Genomic DNA, 25,415 nt, shown 5'->3' with positions numbered 1-25,415 from the left:
TTTTGCGTCTTTCGAACCAAACGTTGCAATGTTGGAAAAGGCAAAAACACCGAAAACCACAAAGCCCTGTGTTGAAGAAAGCTGCTGTCACAACATCCGGGCCTCGCCCGCCCCTCCCGACAATATTTACAACGTGTTTGTCTTCCGAGTCTATTCCCGAATTCTTTGGCGGTTGCTTTAAGTAATGGCTAACCGCTACCACCCTTCGACAGAACAGAACATACCAAAACAAACAGTCATAGAACCCTTTGACTCCGGCTCTGACATCCCCCCCTTGCGGGGAGACTTTCGGAACACCGCCCCGGCTTTTCACGGAAGCCTGGCTCTCCGGGAGGTCCCTGGGCCCCCGGTGTGGGACACCGGTGATGACATGTGCCGACATTCCATCTTTCCCGCCGTGCTTCCCTCCTCCTTCTTTCCATCTTCCCACTCATTCACTCATCTCTGTTTTTTCTGTCTCGGCCCCTCTTGGATAGTTCTGGGTATTAATGAGTGTTCAACAGTTACATTTCAGTTCGACGTGAGGAGGGGAAGGGGTGGGTACTTTCAACATTTTGCTGAACATGATTTCCCATTGAGAGCTAATTTATCTACAACAACAATGTGGAGCGAGGCCCTTGGGTAGCAACAACTATGCTGGTGACTTAGCGGTTAGCCGAATGCTGTCAGAGTAGCCCAGTTTAGCACTCAGGGGTTGGTAGAGTCGGATAAATCCACAGGATAGAGCTAAGCTCATGATATGGTGGTTAGCTGAACAGGGCCAGCAATAACAACTGGCATTCTGCTGAATTTCAGTGGTCAAGAATACTGTAAAAGGCATTATGAAGGCATTTGAAGGCCTAGACCAAAAACCGATACTGTGTCCATTAGACTCATATATAACTATGGCATCCATTCTAGGTCATTTTTTGGGTTCCATTTTATCAACACCCAATATGGAAAAGCACCCACGTGCCACCCAAAGTGCAGTTCAGTACCAGTTCTTGTGTGGACAGGTTTGAGGAGATTGAATCCCCCTCCGTGACACGGAGCTCCAGTAGCTTGATGTGGGCTCTAAGCAGGGCTATGTTGGGCTAATGCCAGCGTGACCTGCACCACTTCAGTAAAAGGCCACACATAGCCAGCCCAAGGAGGAAGAGAGGGGTGGAGGAAGGAGGAGGTTAAGAGATTAAAGACGCCATGAGTGACAGAGCGGTCTGTCCAGTTAGCTGCGGAACACAGAGAGATGTGGATAATCCCGAAGGTGGCGAGGCGTACACACTTGGGAGTTACTTTACAGTCCTATGTTGTGTGTGTAGGGCATTTTTGGGGGGTTTCCATGTGGGCGCTCGTGTGTGTGTGTGTACATTTACATTTAGTCATTTAGCAGACGCTCTTATCCAGAGCGACTTACAGTAAGTACAGGGACATTCCCCCGAGGCAAGTAGGGTGAAGTGCCTTGCCCAAGGACACAATGTCAGTTGGCATGACCGGGAATCGAACTGGCAACCTTCGGATTACTAGCCCGATTCCCTCACCGCTCAGCCACCTGACTCCTGTGTATGTGTGTGTATGCTCCCAATAACGTCTACTTACGAGACGAACTTGCCCACTTCCACCTGGATGACGGGGTCTCGGAGCTGCACCTCCAGCAGCTGGGCGTCCGCCTTGCTGGCCTCGCCGGGTTTGGAGGCGTGAGGCGAGAACACCCTCAGCACGCCCATGTAGCTGCCCACCACAACCTTATCTACAGGACACAGCACTCAGTATCTCACTGCAGCCCATACACTTTTTACAATATATTATATATACACACACACACAACATTGTATATTAACATTAGCTCTATTGTTTGTTTGGTTTTATGCACTTTATTCTTGTGGTTTGCCATAGACGTCTCACACACACACTTACCATGCCCTGTGCCACTGTTGTCCACGTCTCCAACACACAGGCATCCTTGATCAAACTCCTCCCCTTCGCCTAAAACCGTGGCCCACCAATCACGAGCCTTGAACAGAGACATGCCGTTTCTGGTAGGGAGAGAAGAAAAAAAAAAGGGAGTTTATTTTTTCCCATGGTCATCACAAGCACACCTACCCTCCCTTTTTCTCGATGATACGGTAATAATAGGGAACAGATGCACCACCGCCCCCCCCCCCCCCCCCCCTCCCTCTCACGCGTTCAGGGGCACTCCATGTATGGAAACAAACAAAGACGTCCGACGTCAGTTTCGTTTTTTTTCTTTCCCGAGAACATTAGCTCAAACGACGTCCTTGGAGGGGAGAGGATGAGTGTACTTCAGAGGGAGGACGGGAGTCGGACGCCACAGACAGACGCTGGGAGCCACTTCAGAACCATGACGCACTCTCAGAACACACACCGCTGGGACTCGCTTCCAGGCAAGGAAAACTGCACTTTCAATGTTAGAGGAGGACAGGCAAAACCAATACTTGGTGTGTTTGTGACTTATGTCAGGGACCACGTCGAGGCTAGAGCTACACGTCTGGTGTGTTGTTGTTTTTTTACTGTATCCACCTATAACCTAGATGTTCATGTTTCTCTTCTTTGCGACAGTCTACACATTGTGGTGCAGTGTGGATTGTTACATCACAGAGCACCACAGGCTACTCAGGGGATGGGCAGGCCTAGGCATTCAGTATTTTAGTGTGTCTACTGTCTACATCTTTCCAGCCATGTGAAACCGGCCTTGGAACTGCCCTTATGTCACCAAGTAACCTTCTACTTCAATGATTAGGTCAACTACTCCCGCAGATCCACACGAGACTTAGCAGAAGCCTCAATTCTTCAATAGTAGAGTTGCTGTTGGCATGACTTTCCAAGCCCAGCAAGTGTTACACACAAGCCGGCACACTAGCCAAAGGCAATCCAGCCAGTCACATGACTGGATTGTATCAGGGTGCGGGCCAAGCAGCTTTCCTAATTGCTAACTGCTGAGCAGGTGGAATGGACAGCTAATCCCAATATAGAGGGAGGAAGAGAGAGAGAGAGAGAGAGAGACAGAGAGAGAGAGAGAGAGAGAGAGAGAGCGAGAGAGAGCGAGAGAGAGCGAGAGAGCGAGAGAGAGCAAGAGAGAGAGAGAGAATCCCTTGCCCCACACCCACCTACAACCTAATCTATATCAAGACCATAAACCCAACGATTAATGTGGTCTTCGTAATGGTGCTCCAGGCTGGAAACAATATGTTGCCTATGCTAATGAAACTCATTAAAAACTGCAGGATCACATGACATTAAGGCTAATAGTAACAGGAGCAAGATTGTTAGCCATGGTGGCCCTAATTGTCCATCTACATAAGATAATTTACTGATTGTGGAACATTTGTAAATAATCTACAGTTCATTTGATTAAATTTACCAACTGGTGGAAAATATGGTTTGAGTCTCTGCAGATTATTAGGTATCTTATTCTGCTGTCATATAGGTAAAACTCACTGTTCAGCTACCTCATCCATTTCAAGATTAAGAATGTTAATGTTGTATGAAAAATCACTGCAGAGGGAAACGTCTCAAAAGATGACACACAAAGCACGTTCTTATGTATTTCGACGTTTTTTAAGACAGTATTTGAGCATGAAGAATGATTGAAGCAATATATCTTTAGTATAGTAGCTTTGTATTTAGTGATGCCTACTTAAGAGTCTGCTAGCAAGTACATCATCTGTTGATTCTTCTAACCAAAATACCTAGATACTCTGCGTCGGGTTTGCATTTGGCTTGGTACATTTGGAAATAATTGTATCCTTTATTGCCCCAGATAATAGTCGTATCAGAGAAACTCTTGACTTTAATTAGGTAACTAACGCTAAGTAGTAACCTATGTATATGGCTAATTAGCCCCGCGCGCTAACCGGCTACTGCACCTGGCTTGTTTATCAATTCCTGCTCGTGTCTGTGTTCTTTTTGTAAAACTCTCGAATATGGCAAAAGAGCTAACAGTTCTATTTGTGTTTCACTTACCTCTCTGAAGACAAGCCTGCTTGCAATTTGAGGTTTGCTGCTATGACAAAAATCACATTTCTTGTGTCATTATGTCCAACTTGCTTGAAACCATCTCACTGTTGTCATAGCAGTGACGCTAAACTGTGGGATATACTTGCGCGCATGAACGGACATGAAAACAAGATTCATGGGAAATTGAGTTTTTCAACTGTATGCAATGCGTTCTTGTAAAAGTTGGGAATTGAACCATAGACAGTCTGCGTTGAACAAACTTTGTATAAACTATGTTGGTGGTGAGGTATATTTTCTAGCACCACTTCAAAACAATAGGCTGTAAAAAGTCAGGCGCATTAGCGTCGTAGTTAAAAATAATATATAGAGATACATTAACGCTTAATGGACGCAAGCGTACACGATATTTCAAACTTTAATCTTTATTCATTATTCCATTCATATTGCGTGTTAAAAGGGTTTGTATTTAAAAATTATTCACAAAAGTGTAATAGGAATGGAGTTAAAACAAGAAGTGTGAAAGATAGTTGAGAAATTCCTCTGACCATTGCCGGGGGGGGGGGGGGGGGGGGGTAGAAAATATAAGAGGAGGAAAACAAACTAAATTGTCATGTTATTTTCTCCACTCACACACCTTTCAAGTTCATTTCACACAAATGTGCGCTTATTTTCATTACTCTTTCATCACTCTTATCGACAACATTGCAGGGCTGCATTTCAGGAGTTCTGATATTTAATAACAACACTGGTAGGTTACTTAGTTACTTTGCAAGAGTTCTAGGAATGAAGTATGGCCGAGTCAATAAAAAAATATTCCATCAAAATGTCTTATTTTAACGATAGTGTATTAACAACACCAATAGTACATATTTTCAATTACATAAATATCATTCAAGATACACATAATATACAATATTATAGCAAATATTTAAGCCGTTTGTCTGCAGCAGTCCGTGTTGTGCCTATGACCCATCAGCAGTGCAGATATAATCCATACCTCTAGTGTGATACTGCTCAACTAACTTCCTGCCTTTTTAAAAAGGGAATTCAATAAGTTATATATTCATTTCAAATTTAGATTAGATTCAACTGTATTGTCAGTAAAGTGTAATGCAATGTATGCAATGTGCAGACAGTATGTGTCATATAGAATATGAAAGATATGAAAAAGCTTAGGTATATACAGTGTTAACAGTATTGACAGGATGAACGGTATCAGGCCAAGGTATAGGAGAAAAACAATCCTGAATTCAGATTTTGAGGAACTTTGGTCAGTTTATTTAAACTGAAAGTATGTATTTAGAAAATATATAAAGAATTTTTTTTCAGAACACAATGCACAAACACAGAAATGAAAAACATAACTATATCAAATATTTAACTATTTACACAGAACTATTATACATGTTTACACATTACACAGTATTATACATTTTGTTGCCCATTGGCAAGACTGGTCATCTGCTCCTTCCACTCTGCCATGGAGAGTCCTGAGGCTGGACAGTACCACCGATCCTTCAGCTGGGTGTGACCAGTACTTTTATTTTTCCCCTGCCCACACTGTTTGCAAACGTACTGGTAGTGATCCCTCAACCGCTTGCATGGTGGTTCACCCCTAGCCATCAGCTCCTCATTCTCCTGGGCAGCTTTTTTCTGTCTCCAGGTACGCTGCCTTGGCTGGGCAGAGGGGCACATTTGTGGTGGAGGTGCCAGGTACTGGTCGGCAGCTGGCTGGAAGTGTGGAGGTGGCTGGAACTGGGGAGGTGGCTGGAACTGGGGAGGTGGCTGGAAGTGTGGAGGTGGCTGGAAGTGTGGAGGTGGCTGGAAGTGTGGAGGTGGCTGGAACTGGGGAGGTGGCTGGAACTGGGGAGGTGGCTGGAACTGGGGAGGTGGCTGGAACTGGGGAGGTGGCTGGGAAGTAGATGGACCTGGTGGGTGGTCGGGAAATGGTGGGCCGAATCTAGGAGGGGTGGAGAACAACCACACGGGCCAGTTTGCCGCTACCGTGCGCTTTGGGGTGAAAGCTTCCCCCTCACGGTTTGCTGGCTCCTCAAACACCTTAGCCTCATGCCCATGCTGCACAGGAGCAGCCGGAACAGTCTGCACTTCAGGGAGTGACTCCTTGGCCAGGTGAAACTGTTTGGGGAGAACGGTGGCCTGCAGCAACAGCATGTCCCCATCCTTCCTCTTATCCCTCCTAGGCAGCCTGCAAGACACAAATGCATACAGTATGCTTCAGTTGGTTATTTTACACATAATAGCCTATCCTCCTATGTTTAGTATTTTCTAACAAGCAAGCAGGTGAAGGTTTTTCTTGCAGTTTAATCTTGATAATGTCATCATTGTATAGGAAAGGTACACACATAAAAAAACAAGACTCACCCAGAAGAGACTGTTGTCTTGTAGACTGGTATCAGAACCAAGTCGGTCTTCTCCAGGACAACCCTGTTTTCCTCCAGCAGCTGTTTGAGATAGCTGTAGGCCACCACAATGAATGTTTCTTCCTCCACAACCTCATTGCACTGAGAGCACTTCACTGTTCTGCCTGTCTCGCTGGAGCCTCCACCTGCCTCACTAGAGCCTCCACCTGCCTCACTGGAGCCTTTTCCTGCCTCACTGGAGCCTCCGCCTGCCTCACTGGAGCCTTTTCCTGCCTCACTGGAGCCTCCGCCTGCCTCACTGGAGCCTTTTCCTGCCTCACTGGAGCCTCCACCTGCCTCTGATGACTGATCTGACTGAGGGGGAGGGTTCAAGTAGAAAAGAGGGTCATGCTATGTGTAATAAATCATTCACTAATGATCCAACACTGATATTTTTCTCCAGATTTTCAAATACATTATAATCTATAACAGCAATTTATCATCACTTGATCAATGGAGTCAGGTGGCTGAGCGGTGAGGGAATCGGGCTAGTAATCCGAAGGTTGCCAGTTTGATTCCCGGTCATGCCAACTGACGTTGTGTCCTTGGGCAAGGCACTTCACCCTACTTGCCTCGGGGGAATGTCCCTGTACTTACTGTAAGTCGCTCTGGATAAGAGCGTCTGCTAAATGACTAAATGTAAATGTAATGTAAATATAGCCTACCTTATGGAACCCACAAGAGCATGTTCGGTGTCTCCGGAACAGATCCACCTTGCCCTTGATCTGCAGTGGGCAAGCATCTATCTGCTCCAGAGCTCCTTTCCACTTCTTGCTGCCAGGCCTTTTGCCTGTGGAAAACTGGTACCTGCCCTGGGCGTATTTTTGGCAGATGTCCCTCCAGTACGACTCTGGCTTTCCCATCTTATCTGCAAACATGAGCTAGGTTAGGCCAATCTCTCAAATATTGTATTATTTTGTAACGCTGACGACCAAGGTCTCAATCAATGTAGCATAGATGTACAGTCGTGATCGTTTTCTCTGCTGTCTAGGCTACTGTACAGCAATACCAGGTCCGACATTTTTATAAAATCCATACTTCCATAGAATAATATGCTTGTACTCCAACACGTCAACTTTATTTTGTTGTTACGCCAAACCCCTGGTCAACGTATCAATGTGGTCATATTTGGGTGTGCTTTGCCTTCGGCAAGGGCACAACCTTTGTTCTCTCACATATATATAGGGAGTCAGGTGGCTGAGCGGTGAGGGAATCGGGCTAGTAATCCGAAGGTTGCCAGTTCGATTCCCGGTCATGCAAACTGACGTTGTGTCCTTGGGCAAGGCACTTCACCCTGCTTGCCTCGGGGGAATGTCCCTGTATTCACTGTAAGTCGCTCTGGATAAGAGCGTCTGCTAAATGACTAAATGTAAATGTAAAATGTAAATATATTATTGGGTGTGCTCAAGCCTTCGGCGAGAGCGCAACCTTTGTTCTCTCACATATATATTATTATTATTTTTATTTCTTTTTGCCCCCCTAAAACTCTGTCAATATTTGGCCTACATAGACAACGTAGGTGTCAAACGTTTCGTCTTGGTAGCGATTGAGTTGCTTCTATTGGAATTTACGTTCCGTTGCATGGTTTAAGCTTCAGTTAAGTTTTTGTGGCGAAAAGTGAAGCTAACGGTGGCTAATTTGCTAACCACAGTCACTGACGTTACTAACGTAACTGCGTCACTAACGTCACGAAAACACGCGTGACTACCTTTGCCAGAACATTCGTTTAGCATCTGTTAACTTGGGGGATAGCTAGGCTAACTATAGCTTTACTGCAAGGCAGCTGCAGAAACGCCACAAGAAAAGAGGCCAGGGTGATAACTATTTACTCATTTTACTTTGTGATATGACACACAATTGTGATGTGTAATGTACAATATAAGCTGATATTATTAAGGAAGTACATCTACTTTCGGAAACAGTAGTCTACTATTTCACTGAAGTATTAGCATCATGACATTAGCCTGTGTTGCCCGGGCAACACATACTACAGTGGTCTATGATGTAGCGTTATCTGTTTTCAATCCTTAAAATAAACATTCCTCACATATACATTTTCGTTGTAGGATTTATTCTGACATTAGAAAACGATTTGTTGGTGAAATTACCATTACCTGTGGTTTCAAACCAGTGTAGCTCACTGCAACGCTGTAGCTTACACGAGACACACTACAAAAACATCTAGCTACAGTACACAGCTGTTTAGGAAGTCAAACGGCGACAGAAAATGTTCGGCACTCCCCTTACTTAAATCAAAAGTCTATCTAACTACTAACCTGAACTTCATTGCCACAGCCTAAACGTTGTCAATCTGTTCATGAAAATAATTAATTTCAGCCTAAACCGTACAACGGAACGTTAAATCCAATTCAACCAACGCAATCGCTACCAAGACGAACACAGCAGTAGTCTAGTACTGTACCGTAGTAGTACAATTTACCGGGGCAGCTTCTCCACACAGGGCTATATCGCATTTTGCGTTGTTACTGACAATGATCGCTACCAGTGAGCTTTTTATGAATGAGCAATTTTCCACTAAATAAATGTCAAGCTTATTTACGTTTTGGGGGGCATATTTTCAGTTAGCAGATGGTACCGTTTGAATCGCGATTCCATCTTCTACTGCCGGGTAACGTCGTAGAATAATCTTCAAAGGGGTTGTTTATTCATGAATGAATGCAATATGAGTAGGCTAAATGCCTGAAAATATCATGAGAAGGGAAAAACTTAAAATGACGTTTAAATCATAGAGATTAGGTCAATTTTTACACCGGTCTGCACTAATGTCACGAAAACACGCGTGACTACCTTTGGCAGAACATTCGTTTCGCATCTGTTAACTTGGGGGATAGCTAGGCTAACTATAGCTTTACTGCAAGGCAGCTGCAGAAACGCCACAAGAAAAGAGGCCAGGGTGATAACTATTTACTCATTTTACTTTGTGATATGACACACAATTGTGATGTGTAATGTACAATATAAGCTGATATTATTAAGGAAGTACATCTACTTTCGGAAACAGTAGTCTACTATTTCACTGAAGTATTAGCATCATGACATTAGCCTGTGTTGCCCGGGCAACACATACTACAGTGGTCTATGATGTATCTGTTTTCAATCGTTAAAATAAACATTCCTCACATATACATTTTCGTTATATGATTTATTCTGACATTAGTAAACGATTTGTTGGTGAAATTACCATTACCTGTGGTTTCAAACCAGTGTAGCTCACTGCAACGCTGTAGCCTACCCGAGACACTAGTAGTGTGAGTAGCTAACAAAAACTCCTCAGCTGTTCAAGTCAAACGGTGACAGAACATGTTCGGCACTCCCCTTACTCAAAAGTCTTTCAATAGTTGAAATAATCTGACTACTAACCTGAACTTCATTGCCACAGCCTAAACTTTGTCAATCTGTTCATGAAAATAATTAATTTCAGCCTAAACCGTACAACGGAACGTTAAATCGAATTCAACCAACGCAATCGCTACCAAGACGAACACAGCAGTCTAGTACTGTACTGTAGTAGTAGAATTTACCGGGGCAGCTTCTCCACACAGGGCTATATCGCATTTTGCGTTGTTACTGACAATGATCGCTACCAGTGAGCTTTTTATGAATGAGCGATTTTCCACTAAATAAATGTCAAGCTTATTTACGTTTTTGGGGGCATATTTTCAGTTAGCAGATGGTACTGTTTGAATCGCGATTCTATCTTCTGCCGGTAAAGTCGTAGAATAATCTTCAAAGGGGGTTCTTTATTAATGAATGAATGCAATATGAGTAGGCTAAATGCCTGAAAATATCACGAGAAGGGACAACTTAAAAGGACGTTTAAGTCATAGAGATTAGGTACATTTTTACACCGGTCTGCCAAATGTATTCGTTTTGATTCAGCCTGTCAGCTGCCTCTTGTCTTGCAGGGGAAATGAGAAGACATCATATTTCATTCGACACTTCACTCGTATTTTGAGTTGTAAATGAGCAGCAAAAAAAAGATGCTTTTAAATCTATGTAATCTTTATAAATAATAAGTAGGCCCGATGCATTTTTATATAAAATATACAGACCCCTGTGCAACCGACGCAGGCAAGCACACCCTACAATTTCCCCAGAAATTGTATCCTCTCTAGTTATTTTTATTTTTTTTATTTCTTTTTGCCCCCCTAAAACTCAGTCATTATTTGGCCTACATAGACAACCTAGGTGTCAAAAGTTTCGTCTTGGTAGCGATTGAGTTGCTTGTATTTTTATTTACACTCCGTTGCACAGTTTAGGAGGTTACAACGTTTTTGTGGCAAAAAGTGTCTTCTGTCGGCGAAGGGTAGCAGTGCTAGTCTACGTCACTACGTCAGCACACGTTAGCAACGACGCATGGATACAACGTGATAGAGACGTTCTAGCACGCAAATTGGAGCTTGGATTATGAGTGAAAAATGCCAACCCCCAAAATTACCAACCATTGGGTTTTGTTGAGAAAGCAATTTCGAGTGGAACTGCAATCTAGGATTTTTTATTTAGGTCGTGAAAGTCTTTGTAATTTGAGCGAGTGCGGTTCGCCCGTGAGACTGCTCAGGCGGCAGCCATGCAATCGTCATCGTAGTTTAGTATTTTCGTAATTTTATAGTTCGGTCAATTCTACACCAAAAAACAGAAGGAGGGCAATGTTATGACGATATGACTATTGTGAAGACAGCCAGATGGTGAGATTTTAATGTAGGTTGCTGTAAAAACTTTGATTGGTTTGCTACGTGAGAGCCCCGTCAGCCTCCGTTGACGATTGCGTCAGCTGTTGTCGATCTCTGATGAGTATTTTCTTAATTTCGTACCAGGGTCAATTCTACATAAAAAAATCTGAAGGAGGGCAGTGTTTTAAAGATAAGACGATTGCGAAGATAGCCAGCGGGTCAGCATATTTTTGTGATTTGTGTAAAACTTGGAATTTGAGTGACACCGCGGCTTGTTTTGACGTTAGCCTCAGTCAGACTCGGCTCGCCCACTGGCAGTGTGTAGTAGTACTGTCTTCAATGCCACAGCTAAACTCTATGTCAAAAGAAACTTTCTCATTACCGGCGCATTCAAACAATCAGTGAACTGTGGAGCAACAGCAGCTAGCTTGCCTCTAGCAAACTTATTTTGAAGTAGCCATTTCCCCCTACATTCATGTCAAACTTATTTAAGTTTTGGGGGGCCGGCATATTTTCAGCAAGCAGACGGTACAGTACTGTTTGAATCGCGATTCCATACTGCCAGTGACAACGTTGTTACAGTAGCTTGTTTCAAAGGGGGTTCGCAGCTGTTTCAAAGGGTGTTCTTAATGAAATATGCAATATGAGTAGGCTAAATGCTTGAAAATATCACTACAAGGGAAAAACTTGCAACACCTGCAACCGACGCAAGCAAGCACACCCTACAATTTCCCCAGAAATTGTACCCTCTCTAGTTTGCTCTGCTGTCTCTACTGTACTTCTGAGGTCAAATTAAAGTCAGCAGAAAAGTTGCACCTCACAGAGGGGACTGTACACAGAGGGGCAGTGAGTCTGCATCGCCAATTTCAATACCATGACTGACATAAAACATATGTATACAAATCATACGTCCATAGAATAATTAGCCTGTACATATCGATATTCTTTTTTTTGTTACGCTGACAAAGACCAATGTGGCATCGACGTCCAGTCGTGATTGTTTGCTCTGGGTAGCCTACAGTAGGCTAATACCAGGACTGACATAAAAAACATGTATACAAATCATACGTCCATTGAAGAATTTGGTTGTACATTATTATTTTTTACGCTGACAAAGACCAAGTACTCAATGTAGCATTACAGTCGTGATCATTAGCTGTGCTGTTTACTGTCGCTACGCGTAAAAAAATCAGCGGAAAAGTTGCAGCATCAGACAACACAATGAGAGATAGTTCGTCTACATCGGTCAGTCAACATAATTCAGAAATGCATGTATACATATAATTTGCTTTAACATACCTATTTTTCTTTTGTTCTTTTATTTTTCACGTCGTAAGAAAGCTGCCAATGCTGTACAGTACAATAATTTTCTTTTTGTAGTCTTCTGCAGTTTTACGTCACGTGACTCTTTGCCCCTCCCGCCTCTATTCGGACTTGCGTTTGGAATGGTTAGGACTTGCGTTCGGAATGGTTACAGTGCGTTCACACTGCAGCGGCGCGATGCGAGCGACAACATGTTTTCCATTCATTTTCTATGGAGCCAGGCGAATCGCTTGCGTGGTGCATTGTGGGTAGCGACGCGACCTATGGACGCGACCGAGTTGAGATTTTCTCAACGTTATGTAAACGAGGAGCGATTTTCGCTAGCGATGGCCAATCAGAGTGTTTTCTTGTTTCTCGTAACATAGCAGCCATGGTAAACATTTCTAGCTTTCTAGGTTTCAAGGTGGAGGAGAAACTAATCGTTTGTGTGGCTGCGTACTATACATAGCTGTATTCGTACAGATGTTATTTATTTTTTAAAGATGCATGGCGCAAGGTTGCCTAAGTTGTTGGTGCTGGTACTTTCAAATTCAGTCTAGTAACATTACGTAACTTCGTTCTGTGGTAACTAGCTAGCTAGCCAGGCTGGAACTCCCTACTGTATCTTATCGACAGATTAGCAGAGACTTCGAGTAATATAATAAAACGTTTTTTACACATGTCAACGTGTATGTCTATTAAACAGTTTTGTATTTTGTATACAAGTTGTATTTTGATCGATGTTGCGAGTACGTAAACCCAAGTCTGCACACTTGGCCATGACAACTACAACAGTGACTTTAGAGAACTACATTCTACACTAGAGAGGGTACAATTTCTAGGGAAATTGTAGGGTGTGCTTGCTTGCATCGGTTGCACAGGTGTCCGTTTTTGAATGACATTTTTAAAACTGATATTTCTGTATATTTTATTTAAAAATGCATACTTATTATTTATAAAGATTACATAGATTTAAAAGCATTTTTTTTTGCTGCTCATTTACAACTGAAAATACGAGTGAAGTGTAGAATGAAATAGATCTTCTCATTTCCCCTGCAAAAGGCATCCTCATCGTTGAATCAAAATGAATACATTTGGCAGACCGGTGTAAAAATTGACCTAATCTCTATGACGTAAACGTCCTTTTAAGTTTTTCCCTTCTAGTGATATTTTCATGCATTTAGCCTACTCATTGCATTCATTCATGAATAAAGAACCCCCTTTAAAGATTATTCTACGACATTACCGGCAGTAGAAGATTGAATCGCGATTCAAACAGTACCATCTTCTAACTGAAAATATGCCCCCAAAAACGTAAATAAGCTTGACATTTATTTAGTGGAAAATCGCTTTCATGAAAAGCTCACTGGTAGCGATCATTAAGTAACAACAGTAACAACGCAAAGTGCGCTATCCCTGTGTGGAGAAACTGCCCCGGTAAATTGTACTACTACAGTACAGTACTAGACTACTGCTGTGTTCGTCTTGGTAGCGATTGCATTGGTTGAATTGGATTTAACGTTCCGTTGTACGGTTTAGGCTGAAATTAATTATTTTCATGAACAGATTGACAAAGTTTAGGCTGTGGCAATGAAGTTAAGATTAGCAGTTAGATAGACTTTTGATTTAAGTAAGGGGAGTGCCGAACATGTTCTGTCGCCGTTTGACTTTCTACAGCTGTGTAGATGTTTTTGTAGTGTCTCGGGTACTAGTAGTAGTACTACTAGTAGTAGGCTACAGCGTTGCAGTGAGCAACACTGGTTTGAAACCACAGGTCATGATAATTTCACCCACAAATCGTTTACTTGTAATGTAATGTCATAATAAATCCTACAACGAAAATGTATTTGTGAGGAATGTTTATTTTAAAGATTGAAAACAGATGCATCATAGACCACTGTAGTATGTGTTGCCCGGGCAACAGAGGCTAATGTCATGATGCTAATGCTTCAGTGAAATAGTAGACTACCGTTTCCAAAAGTAGATGTGGGCCTACTTCCTTAATAATATCAGCTAATATTGTACATTACATTTCATAATTGTGTTTCACATCACAAAGTAAAATGAGTAAATAGTTATCACCCTGGCCTCTTTGCTTGTGGCGTTCCTGCAACTGCCTTGTAGTAAAGCTATAGTTAGCCTAGCTATCCCCCAAGTTAACAGATGCGAAACGAATGTTCTGCTACAGGTAGTCACGCGTGTTTTCGTGACGTTAGTGACGTAGTGACGTTAGTAACGTCAGTGACTGTGGCTAGCAAATTATCCACCGTTAGCTTCACTTTTCACCACAAAAACGCAATTTCTACTTAAACCATGCAACTGAACGTAAATAAAAATACAACCAACGCAATCGCTACCAAGATGAACCTTTTGACACCGCCGTTGTGTATGTAGTCCAAATATTGACCTGATCCTTAGGGGGGCGAAAATAAATAATAAATAAATAAATATATATGTGAGAGAACAAAGGTTGTGCCCTTGCCGAAGGCAAAGCACACCCAATTAATCTGTTTGAAACGCCCCCGAGCGTGGTGAACTGTGGGTAGGCGAGCGATGGCAAGCGATTCGCGTCTCTGCAGTGTGAACGCACTGTTAGGACTTGTTCGGAAATGGTAGGACTTGTTTCGGAATTTGTTCGGAAATATGTTCGGAATTGAACGTGTTCGGAATTGTACGGATTGAGTTTGCGGTCCAATTCCTGGCGGGTAAAATGAAAAATGGGGAAAATGAATTCACTGCAGTGATAGTATGATGGCCTTGAAAAACACTGTGGTCCACTAATAGGAGTACTTCCCCCAAATGAAAACACTCCCGCCAAATAGGAGTCATCTCACCCCTAAATAGGATGACTTGCTCACCTCCCCCCAATACAAAGACGTACGCTCCCCCAAATGAAACGACATTACATTAACTCAAAACGACATAATATTAACTAAAAACGGAAAGGGTTGGCAAAACACTTTCGTCGCTGAATGGATGCACAGTAGGCTGACTAACAGGAAATAAGAAATTGATCGACAGAAGTAAGAAGACAGAGTTATACGTGCACCAGGACAGTTGTTTGGCAATCAAATAATGTAGCAAGTACTGAAATGCAAAGTATAAATTGCATGTTAAACTAAAAATCGAGTCAAACAACTATCCTGGGCCACGTAACTCATGGCATTTCGTACTTCTGTCGTGGACAATTAGTTTTTTATTCTGAAAAGTTTTGATTCCATCAATGCGCATACTTATTTTAATGTTGTGAAATGTTACAGCATATCTAAGATTATCGCATAGGAATGTCCCTGATTAAAATAAAGAGTAGCCTAATTGGTGCAATTATAACTCTCTGAATTGTTAACACAAATCTTCTTCTTACCAAAACGATCAATTTCACGACAGAGTTAATGTAATGTCGTTTTGAGTTCATGTAATTTCGTTTGCAATTTGGGGGAGCGTGTCTTTAGATACGTTCAACTTCATGCAGCGCCGGCGTCGCCAGCAGCTCGGCTGACTTGATGCACCCAATGGTTATTTCATGCATGAAGTTGAACACACGTGTTGTATTGTGGGGAGGTGAGCAAGTCACCCTATTTGTGGGAGTTAACTCGTATTTGGGGGGAGTGTTTTCATTTGGGGGATGTACTCATATTGGTGGGTGTATTGCACTTCAGGGATACTACTGTCAGTTTTAATTATCCAATGATCCATAGTCAAAATTTGGGCTCGTCCGGGATTTGAACCCGGGACCTCTCGCACCCTAAGCGAGAATCATACCCCTAGACCAACGAGCCGCTCATGAGTTTCTAGTGGACAGATTGGGTAGTGTAACCCACGTGTTTGGTACTGAACTCATTTATTGTAGACGAGTTGATAACGACTTTGGCTGCCATCTAATGGTGTCATTTAGAAACACAACTTATATTCAACTAGAGGCAACACAATTTAGACTCCAGGTAATGATGTCAATTTTAAAACAGTTATGTTTCATTTAACAAGTAGGCATTCATATGCTATTATTGCCAGTTTTATTGATATAATTATATGTTCTCCCCTTCAGACAAATTAAAAACGTTTAATAAAAGGCAACATGCAGGGGTAGCAGCACAGACACATATGAAAGACTGAACAAGTGCAGACCAAACTCAGACACTTCCATCCCCACAGGGAACATCCCAGAGGTAGTGTTCAAATGTGAAACAAAAAGTAGTGATTTTTTAAAAATATATATTTTAAGGCCATAAAATAAAGGCCATGAGTTAAAATCTAAGAAATATAGTATTTTTGTACTTCACCAGATAGTAATTACACACAGGGCCTTCTAGAACAACCCCTTGGTCTATTATTTCTAGTAGAAGGTTCTGACTCTGCAGGTCCCAAAGCCCTGGTGATAGTGATAATATATATTGAACACCTTCTAGTGTGTACTTTCATTGTAGCACTCTATTTGACATGAAGTGACAGCTGGAAAACATACACTGTTGCTCTAAAGTCTGTTCACCAATGTTTACCACCACCTAGAACAACTTTCAGTTGCTGCGTTAAGTAAAGTGCTCTTACCGGCTGTGTATTTAATTGAGAACTCTGTCTGAGAATGTATACACAACCAGTTTCTGCAAGAATGACAATTGCATCCATGAAAACCTATCCCACCGTTTTAGTTACACTTATACACAGAGGTTAAAGTGCATCGCTTCTGCCCAACTCACTGCTGTTCTCTCAAGGTTGCGCATAAAGGCAGCATTTCTACATGCTTGTATCCTGAAAATACGTGACCCAATACTTCCTTCAAAACACTTTCCAACATTAATGTTACACGACGATTCGAATCTGTTAAATATATGAGGGAAACCAGAAAAAAAAAAATGCCACCTCGGGAGGATACGTCTAGCAGACGAGGGCCACGGGGTGTCCTCCATGATGACAGTATGGCCAAAAGCATGCTGGGACTGCCTTGCAGGGCACCATCTGCTGATGCTCACCATCAACATTTTATACAAACATTATATCAAAAATAATATATGAAATACATTGTAATAACAACAATGCGCAAATAATAAAAGAGGGTTTCACATATTGTCTTTGTTTGTTCAGCATTACTTTTTTTTTCTTCATACTGGGGTCGAGTATGCAGACAGTGTTCAGTTGGACACACGGACAGACAAAAATACATAGATTAGCGTACTTAAAAAACACCAGAGGGGGGGAAATAAATGTCTCTTTAAAAACGTGGTGAAGTGAGCTGTCAGGATCTGACAATTTGTCCCCATGAATGAGCGTTTGTGACGATGCTTTGTCGCCACAGAATGGGATTCGAGGAGGGGGGAGGTGGTCGACCGTGGAGCTAGAGTCTATTGAGGGGCTACGGTGGGGGCTGGTCGTAGCCTTCTAGAGTCAGGTGGTCCACTTCAGTTCCATGTGGGGGCAGTGGGATGTGTGCTGTGGGGGGGGTGAGAGTTAGAGGATCTTCTGAAGGATGGAGTTGGGCACTTCCAGAGTCTCGTCCTTTACAAGGACGATGTCATAGGAGTCCAGATATTTCTCCAGTCGCTCTTCTACCTATGGGCAGAAACCAAAAATGTTTTCAATCAAGTGAGTCGAGGGTAAATGTGCAAGACAGAAGCCGCTAGGCGTGAAACACTGGGGTTCCGTCGGACACGGCTACCTTGTCGTTGAGGAAGCCGATCTTGAGGATGTTCTCCACGTTGGGCACGCCGTCGGCCATGTGCAGGTCGCCCAGGGAGTCGCCCAGCAGCACGATGTTGCAGTTGTCCTTCACCTGCTTGAAGTAGTCCGTGTTGCGCAGGGCCCCGTCGTGCTTGTTGTAGACGTGGATGACCTCGCCCTTGAAGCCCCGCAGCACGCCCTGGGAGAGGGGGGGAAACAGCGCCCCCCGTCAGTGCTGTGGGGTATTACAGAAAGCTGCGTCGTGTTCGTAGGGGTTCCTGGCCGCGCGTTCGAAACACACCCCCAGCGGCCTCTGTTGACATGTGCTGCGACGCAGAGCTCGACTGAGGACAAAACATTCCTGTCTCTCGAAGAAAATAAAAGCCCTCCTACGTTTGGTTTTTCACTTAGGAGAGCAGGAAGGGGGGAAGGGGGGACTCACATTCTCGTCGAAGTCCATGAAGTTGGAGACCACCTTGATGTTGGGGTGGTAGACCCCGGCCTGGCGGATGATCTCCTCCAGGACGTCGCCCAGTCCGGCCGAGAAGATGAACATGGGCACGTTGTGTTGATGGAGGCGGTCAAAGAACTGCTCGTATCCCTCCCTGTGGGAAACGCAGGCGTCACACGTGAAGGACGCACACATACTCAAGCCGCTGCATTCCCTCAGCTGGAAATGCACGTTCGAACATGTCTTCATTATGAATGTGTTCATTTACCTTAAGCAGGCGTCTGACTCCCTCACCACCTCTGGGAGTTTGTCCTTCTGTAACCTCTGCTCTACCAGTAACGTGTGGGACTTGAAATACCTGGCAGGGCATACAAAACACTGGTTTAAAACCATGTGTCCTGCATAAAGGAGTGAGTCATGCCAAAAAAATGTGTACATATAGTATACATACAGTATTGTCCCATACATACAGAAACAAAGACAGAAAGAGAGAGAGAATGACAGAGAAAGAAAGTGATGTACAGATACTCACCATTCTACCATGAAAGGATATTTCTCCTCCATTGTCAGGTGGGGATCGATCTCTATGGGGTAATACGTCTCCTTGAGCTGCAGCAGCTAAGACAACAAAACAGGCCCCTATCAACAGGCGGCACGTCGGTCATCAAGACGGTGCACGCCGTTACGGCGACGACGAAAACCCTACCTTTTCCCGACATTCTTCAGAGACGAGACTGCAGTTGTCAATGATGTCTGCAAAGGAGGAACAAGAACACGAGTCAGACGTCGGACGTCGCGCCGCGCCCCCCGCAAGTCGTCATCGGCAGGAACACGTTGTTTCGTTGCGGCGGCGTCCTACTTACTGTGACACGTCGGGCAGCGTTTGCCGTTGACGGCAAACTTGCTTAACGTCATGTCAAAGTCTGTGATGATCTGGCCAAAACAACGAGGAGGAGACAAATCAAGGGAAGAAGAGGGTAGACTACTATGCAGGGGAATCCCGGCCGGGTCTTCCTGCTAGGTCGAGTCGGCGCACACACACACACACACACACACACACACACACACACACACACACACACACACACACACACACACACACACACACACACACACACACACACACACACACACACACACACACACACACACACACACACACACACACACACACACACACACACACACACACACACACACACACACACACACACACACACACACACACACACACACACACACACACACACACACACACACACACACACACACACACACCTGTAGTTTGGAGGCTCCGCCCTTAATCAGACCACAGATGATCTGCTCCACCCGCTCCGGGTCCCTCATGTGGACCGTGTTCTTCTCAAACTCTGGCATCTGTGAGAGAGAGTGAGTGAGAGGGTGAGAGAGTGAGAGGGTGAGAGAAAGGAAGGGGGAGGCAGAGAATGACAGCCTGTAAATGTTGATTTAACCGCCGTGATACACGTTTGCTGGTCAAAAAAACAAACATGAAACAGGAAATAAAAGGACTGGGAAGAACTACATCAATGAAACCCTGCTTTTGTCCTCTTTGAGAGCGGAAGCTTGCGTCCAGACCAGGAGGTTCTCAGGTGGGTCTCTGGCATGTGGGACCCAAGTTCTCACAGCAGTCATGTTACCCTTTTCCATTTCTGAAGACAAGCCAAGAACTGTCGGTGTGTGTGGTGGGGGTGGGTGGACTGTGTGGGGGCGGAGGACTCTCTCCAGACTGAATATTCCCCACAAAAAACAAACACTCACACATGGCACAGCTGCTAATGGATCCTGTGTCCATAACAAGAAGACAAACCCAAGCAAGTCTGTCAGCTTGAAGGTAAACCAACCAATGCAAGAAAGAGGGAGAGAGAGAAAGCCCGACCTCATTCAAATTGCAAATTGGTAGGGAGAGGAAAAGACAGAGAGAGAGTCTTTGGCTCATGTTTTGTTAATTTCATTTGAACACAATGGAGAAGAAAAAAAAGACCTTCACGAACTTTGTTTTGGATCTTACATTTACATTTAGTCATTCAGCAGACGCTCTTATCCAGAGCGACTTTGAGTAAGGACAGGGACATTCCCCCGAGGCAAGCAGGGTGAAGTGCCTTGCCCAAGGACACATCTTTTTGCACAGCAGGGAATCAAACCAGCAACCTTCTGATTACTAGCCCGATTCCCTAACCGCTCAGCCACCTGACTCTCGGATCTTAGAATTTTTTGAATATTCATCGTCACTCGCCAAGGTCACATGGGTAAGACTAGCTGCATGGTCCAATCAGAGCTGTGTCGGTAGAGGCAGTGATATAGCGCTGGGTTTTAAGGGGTGTTGATGGCATGTCAGAGCAGGAATGCACACAGCAACGCTCACATACAGCTGACGGGCGTGTGCGTGCATGTCTTGTCCATGCATGATTCAAATTTCCACTTTTTTCTGCATTGTCCTTGTCTGTTCATAGGATCCATTGCCCTTTACGCCCGTCTCGTATATCACCCCTTACACACTTACACATGCCCTCCTCAAACTGCACCGCACCACACACACTCTCTCCCTGGTAAAGAGATCAAGTGTATTTTTAAGGTTGCTGCCGGTGACGCAAAACCCAGACGAGGGAGTAGAGGGATTGGATTAGGTTCGTCTTACTATGAAGATCCCAAATGTCTACGCTTTATTATTTTTTTATTACAGATCACGTCTCACACCATCTCCTGTCACACACACACACAACTCTATCAAATAGGATTATACTCGATACTAGACTGGTATTATGTGGGCATGCCATAGTAAAGGTGGGTAGCGTGGGGTTGGTGCAACACCGTCCCCCGTCCCCCGTCCCCCTGACTTATGTAACACACACACAGAGCTTGTAAAGCCTTGCATAATATTTTGATCCCTGAAAAGCACACACAAACACCACGCACCCACACACAGAGAAAAAGAGACACTTCTATTCGTTTCTATAGCCGGAGGACACCAACACTCTAAATCTAAACTGCATAATAAAAGTAGGCAATGTACAAACTCATCTGACAGCAGACCCTTACATGAAAAATGAAAAAAACAGCTTTGTTCTCTTAATCAATACACGACAAGACGTTCAAATATAAATGACGCTGTCAACTGACATTTACAGCCGGTGACGACAAAACAGTCAACCACAACACACACGCACAACGGCTCACCTCTTTCTTGGGCCTCAAAACTAGAGTGAAGAAAACGTCCTCTGGGTGACTAGGGCTTATATAGCCATGGCAACACAGGGGGGGGCGGCACCCAGAATAGATCCCATCACGTATCGCCTCCCTCCCTGAGCAGAGGCTGTAGTGATGCACTCCCAGATAGCTACAGATGACATACAGACACATTCCAGGCCCTTTGCTTCACCCTTCACCTCCCTCCCCACTCAACTTTGACCGCTCAGGCACAAGAATTGATCTCGACTGACCACGTCTCTCCAGATAGCCTTATTGACTGGGTCACATTGCTGAGGGCTCATTTCTCCAGTAATGCTGAGCCTGCACATTACAGGATCCCCTTTCTGTATCCACACACACACACACACACGTCTAGGGTCACAGGGTCATGGTTCATTCACTCTGTGTTCCACCAATAGGCAGACATGGTTGTGTGTGGCTATTTTACTAAGGGTCACTGGGTACAAGACTAACCTACATGAAGGGAGACACAGACCTCCATTGATGTAACCAGTATCTCATTGGCCGGCCACTCACCTGACAATAGCCAGGCAAAAAATTGTATTGTTGTTGTAATTTGGCCTGCTTGAATGAACCCTAGAATAGACATGGCAGGAGTCAAATGTTCACTTGTTCTGTATGTTTAGCCTCAGCTCGAGATCAACCTCTATTCTTTTAAATCATTGTGCAACATTCAACTAAAAAACCCAGCCTTGCCTTTATCTAACCTGTCCACAAGGCCAAAACGGAGACAACTCACAAAGCTAGCTAAGACATAATAAACCCTTCGGCCGTCTCTCTAACGAGGATCATCACCTCCAATCCCATCACTTCACCAAAGCCATAGCTACACATCTGTCCAATCACTATTCTTCTTTTTATGCTCAGTTCCTATAGCTGGCCAATCACCTGCATTTCAACCAAAAGGAGACTGTGGGCGGGGTTGGAACGATTCTTATTGCGACAGGGTTGATGATAGGCGTTATATCTAGGTCATCAATCAAAATCTCTATCCTAAAGATGTTGTGCTTATTCTGTTTATTAGCAAAGACTTAAGTCTTTGCTAATAAAGGTTTCTACACCACACCCAGTGTCAAACGAGGTTAGCACACAGCAGAATGGGTGTGTTGTGTTAATCTCTTTAACTTGTGGGCATATTTTCAGTCTTTCACAAAAAGGTACAGTTAGTCACTAACATGGAGACAATGAGAAAAACTCTTCACTGAGAGAAAGCCAGACCTGAATGACACACAAAAACAAGATGTTGAAATGAGACATATGAGCGACTGTGAGACGGTTTCTGTCATTTTTCCAACCGCTGTCAAAATGCAAGCTCAACGTTCCCTCGCACCATGGGCTTGCCTTGACAAAAGCTCAAAAACAAAAAGACAACCATGACACCAATCCAGACCACATGACTCAAAGTTGACACAGCGGAGACTGCAGAATGAAACCACCTTATTTTGACATTTTAAAAAGAAAGTTATAAGTTGATTGTATTAACTAACGCCACTCTGTATCCCTATTCAAGCAACTTTCGACCGTTGATCAACGAGACATTGTTAGGGGTTCTTGAAGCATTTGGCTGCAGATAACAATGGGCCTAATAAACGTGAATCTCTCCTTGTCTTTAACTGTAGAACCAAGTCAAGAAGATTCAATTTTGTGAAGTTCACATTTCATAAGAGCTGACATAGTATCAATGTCAACCGGTTGCATCTTTGTTGACATGTCTGTGTTTTCTTTTATTGGTTTAAAGCCAAAAGGATGATGCAATAAGTCTAATCACCTACTAGTTGCTTGGTTGGGCAGGACAATGTCACTTCAATGGAAAGGGCATTCTGGGAATCTGAGTTGACTCCTTTGTGATAAGCTTGTTGACCCCTCTCTTTGGTGGTCATTTGCACCATGACATTTGAATCTTATAACCACTGATTATTATGTTTTTAATGAATCTGCTGTAAGTTTTAAATCCTGCTCTGTTGCCTTTGTCGGTCAGGTCTCGATTGAAAAAGAGATTAGGCTATATCTCAATGGGAGGGGGGGGGGGGGGTTATTGGTCAAATAAAAGGTTAAAGCTTGAAACAAGTTCACATTTTAAATCTTACCACATGAGCACCACACTGTCCTGATCAATTATGCTCTTGCTTGAGAGTTGTATGCAGAATATAGCAGCACATTTACAGTCAATCAGTTTTGGAGATTTGCTATTCAATTATTATTTGTGCCTCAGTGAAGTGGTTCATCCTGGTTGCAGATACCCTCCAGTTGACAGTATCACCACAGAGCCTGGGTGTAACAGTCTCACAAGTCAACACCAGGTGACCATGGATCCAGCTCCCAACTCTGCTGTAGATTAGCTCTAATAGGCCGCAACAGGAAACTGATCTAGTGACAACAGAAGCCAATGCCATGGAACAAACAAGATGTCCAAAGAAATGTATGAACTCCACCTAACCATAACAGCTATGCACTTGATTCATCATAATATGCATAGTATTTAATATGCATAGTATTTATGTTAGCAGCAGAAACCATTCATTTGCATCAATTGGCATTTTACAAATAGGTAAGACTGCCCAGAATACTTGGGCTGGTTTACAAACAAAATACAAATCTGAGGCAAGCGGGTCTCTCGAAAGATTTCATGCTGCCCGTTGTGAGATTTAAAAGGGTCTCTCTATCATTAAGGAAAGGGGAAGTTGAAGAGCAGGAATAAGAAAGCTGTTCACTTCTGACACCCAGTGGTCAAAGCAGTTCAGTACAAGACAACTCTATCTGAACATGGAACATGACAGAGAACAGCAGTAAGAAAACAAACGTGCCCAACATGGAAATGTGTCTTTTGCAACTGAATATGGAATGACATCGTTAAAGTTAGAGGGAAACCGACATTCTGATGAAGTCGCAATCTGCAGGTGCGTTACGTTAATGTATGTTTTTCTTCAATGGTTCAACGCTCATCAAAAGCAGATGGCCTCTACTTCAGCCCATGGCCAGGGCTCTTCATTGCAGATCAGGGTCCTAACAGAATGCTAAGCATCTGAAAAGGGCCTCATTTAAACAACCTGCCTGAGATAGACAGCGATGGGAATTTAACAGGTCATTTTGGTTATGTGAACATAGCCACAATTGTATATCTGTCCTCTGTTCCGTCTACAGCTAATAAAGAACTCGATAAGTTAGTGTGAGTCTGTTACGGATATAGGACCAACATATATCACTGCCATTCTTGGGAAGTGTTGGGATAAACAAGCACCTGCGCGGCCACAACTGAGTGACTGACATTCCGGGAAAACTGGTTTGACAAAATGCCAGGAGGGGGTGTCTGCATACATTGCATCAATAAGGGAAAAACATGCTATCCAACAGCTTAACAACAAGACCGTGACAATAGAATCTGCTGTTCAACTAATGATCTGTCATGTCGCGGTTAGGAAGCTAAATCTTTTGGTGCCTAATAAACGGCTAATGACCTCTAAAATCCCATTGCTATTTTTAAGAACATCCGCGACTGCGCATTGTACGCAGCAACAGCACACGAGTGTACTCACCATCTCAATGATTTTAGTTTTCTTTCCTGCTCTCTTCTTCTTTGCAAACATGTACTGGGCGAGAACAACTCCACCAAATAGGGCACATACACTGGCACTGGCCGCGGCACCGACTTTTACCACGGCTGTTTTGTCCATGGCTGTGCCGCTCCTATACAAATGTCCCAACAAGCTTTTTCTTATG

The 25,415-nt window shown here is 43.7% G+C and overlaps 2 protein-coding genes and 1 non-coding gene across 3 annotated transcripts in view; all 3 read right to left on the bottom strand.

The window, feature by feature from the left end:
- bbs9 (Bardet-Biedl syndrome 9) overlaps positions 1–2,005 on the bottom strand; it is a 76,045-nt gene extending 74,040 nt beyond the window's left edge. Inside the window, exons 1-2 of the mRNA XM_067237425.1 lie at positions 1,894–2,005; positions 1,576–1,726 (exon numbers count right to left, since the gene is read on the bottom strand). Of these exons, the coding sequence (XP_067093526.1) occupies positions 1,576–1,726; positions 1,894–2,005 (263 nt within the window). The remainder of the gene's footprint in view (positions 1–1,575; positions 1,727–1,893) is intronic.
- A 14,069-nt stretch (positions 2,006–16,074) lies between these two features.
- Positions 16,075–16,146, bottom strand: trnap-agg (transfer RNA proline (anticodon AGG)). Its single transcript has one exon. It is a non-coding gene; the product is annotated as a tRNA-Pro (tRNA).
- A 215-nt stretch (positions 16,147–16,361) lies between these two features.
- Positions 16,362–25,399, bottom strand: nt5c3a (5'-nucleotidase, cytosolic IIIA). Its single transcript, XM_067237596.1, has 9 exons — positions 25,232–25,399; positions 19,749–19,847; positions 19,334–19,403; positions 19,177–19,223; positions 19,003–19,088; positions 18,739–18,828; positions 18,462–18,624; positions 18,018–18,218; positions 16,362–17,911 (listed from the first exon to the last, which is right to left on the bottom strand). The coding sequence occupies exons 1-9, from the start codon at positions 25,367–25,369 to the stop codon at positions 17,810–17,812; spliced, it is 996 nt and encodes a 331-aa protein (XP_067093697.1). The 5' UTR covers positions 25,370–25,399; the 3' UTR covers positions 16,362–17,809.
- Between the last annotated feature and the right edge of the window lie 16 nt (positions 25,400–25,415).

The sequence above is a fragment of the Osmerus mordax genome, chromosome 6 (assembly GCF_038355195.1).
Source record: "Osmerus mordax isolate fOsmMor3 chromosome 6, fOsmMor3.pri, whole genome shotgun sequence".
Lineage (NCBI taxonomy): Eukaryota > Metazoa > Chordata > Actinopteri > Osmeriformes > Osmeridae > Osmerus > Osmerus mordax.
The sequence above is the reverse complement of the archived record's forward strand: the minus strand, read 5'-3'. Positions and strand labels throughout refer to the sequence as shown.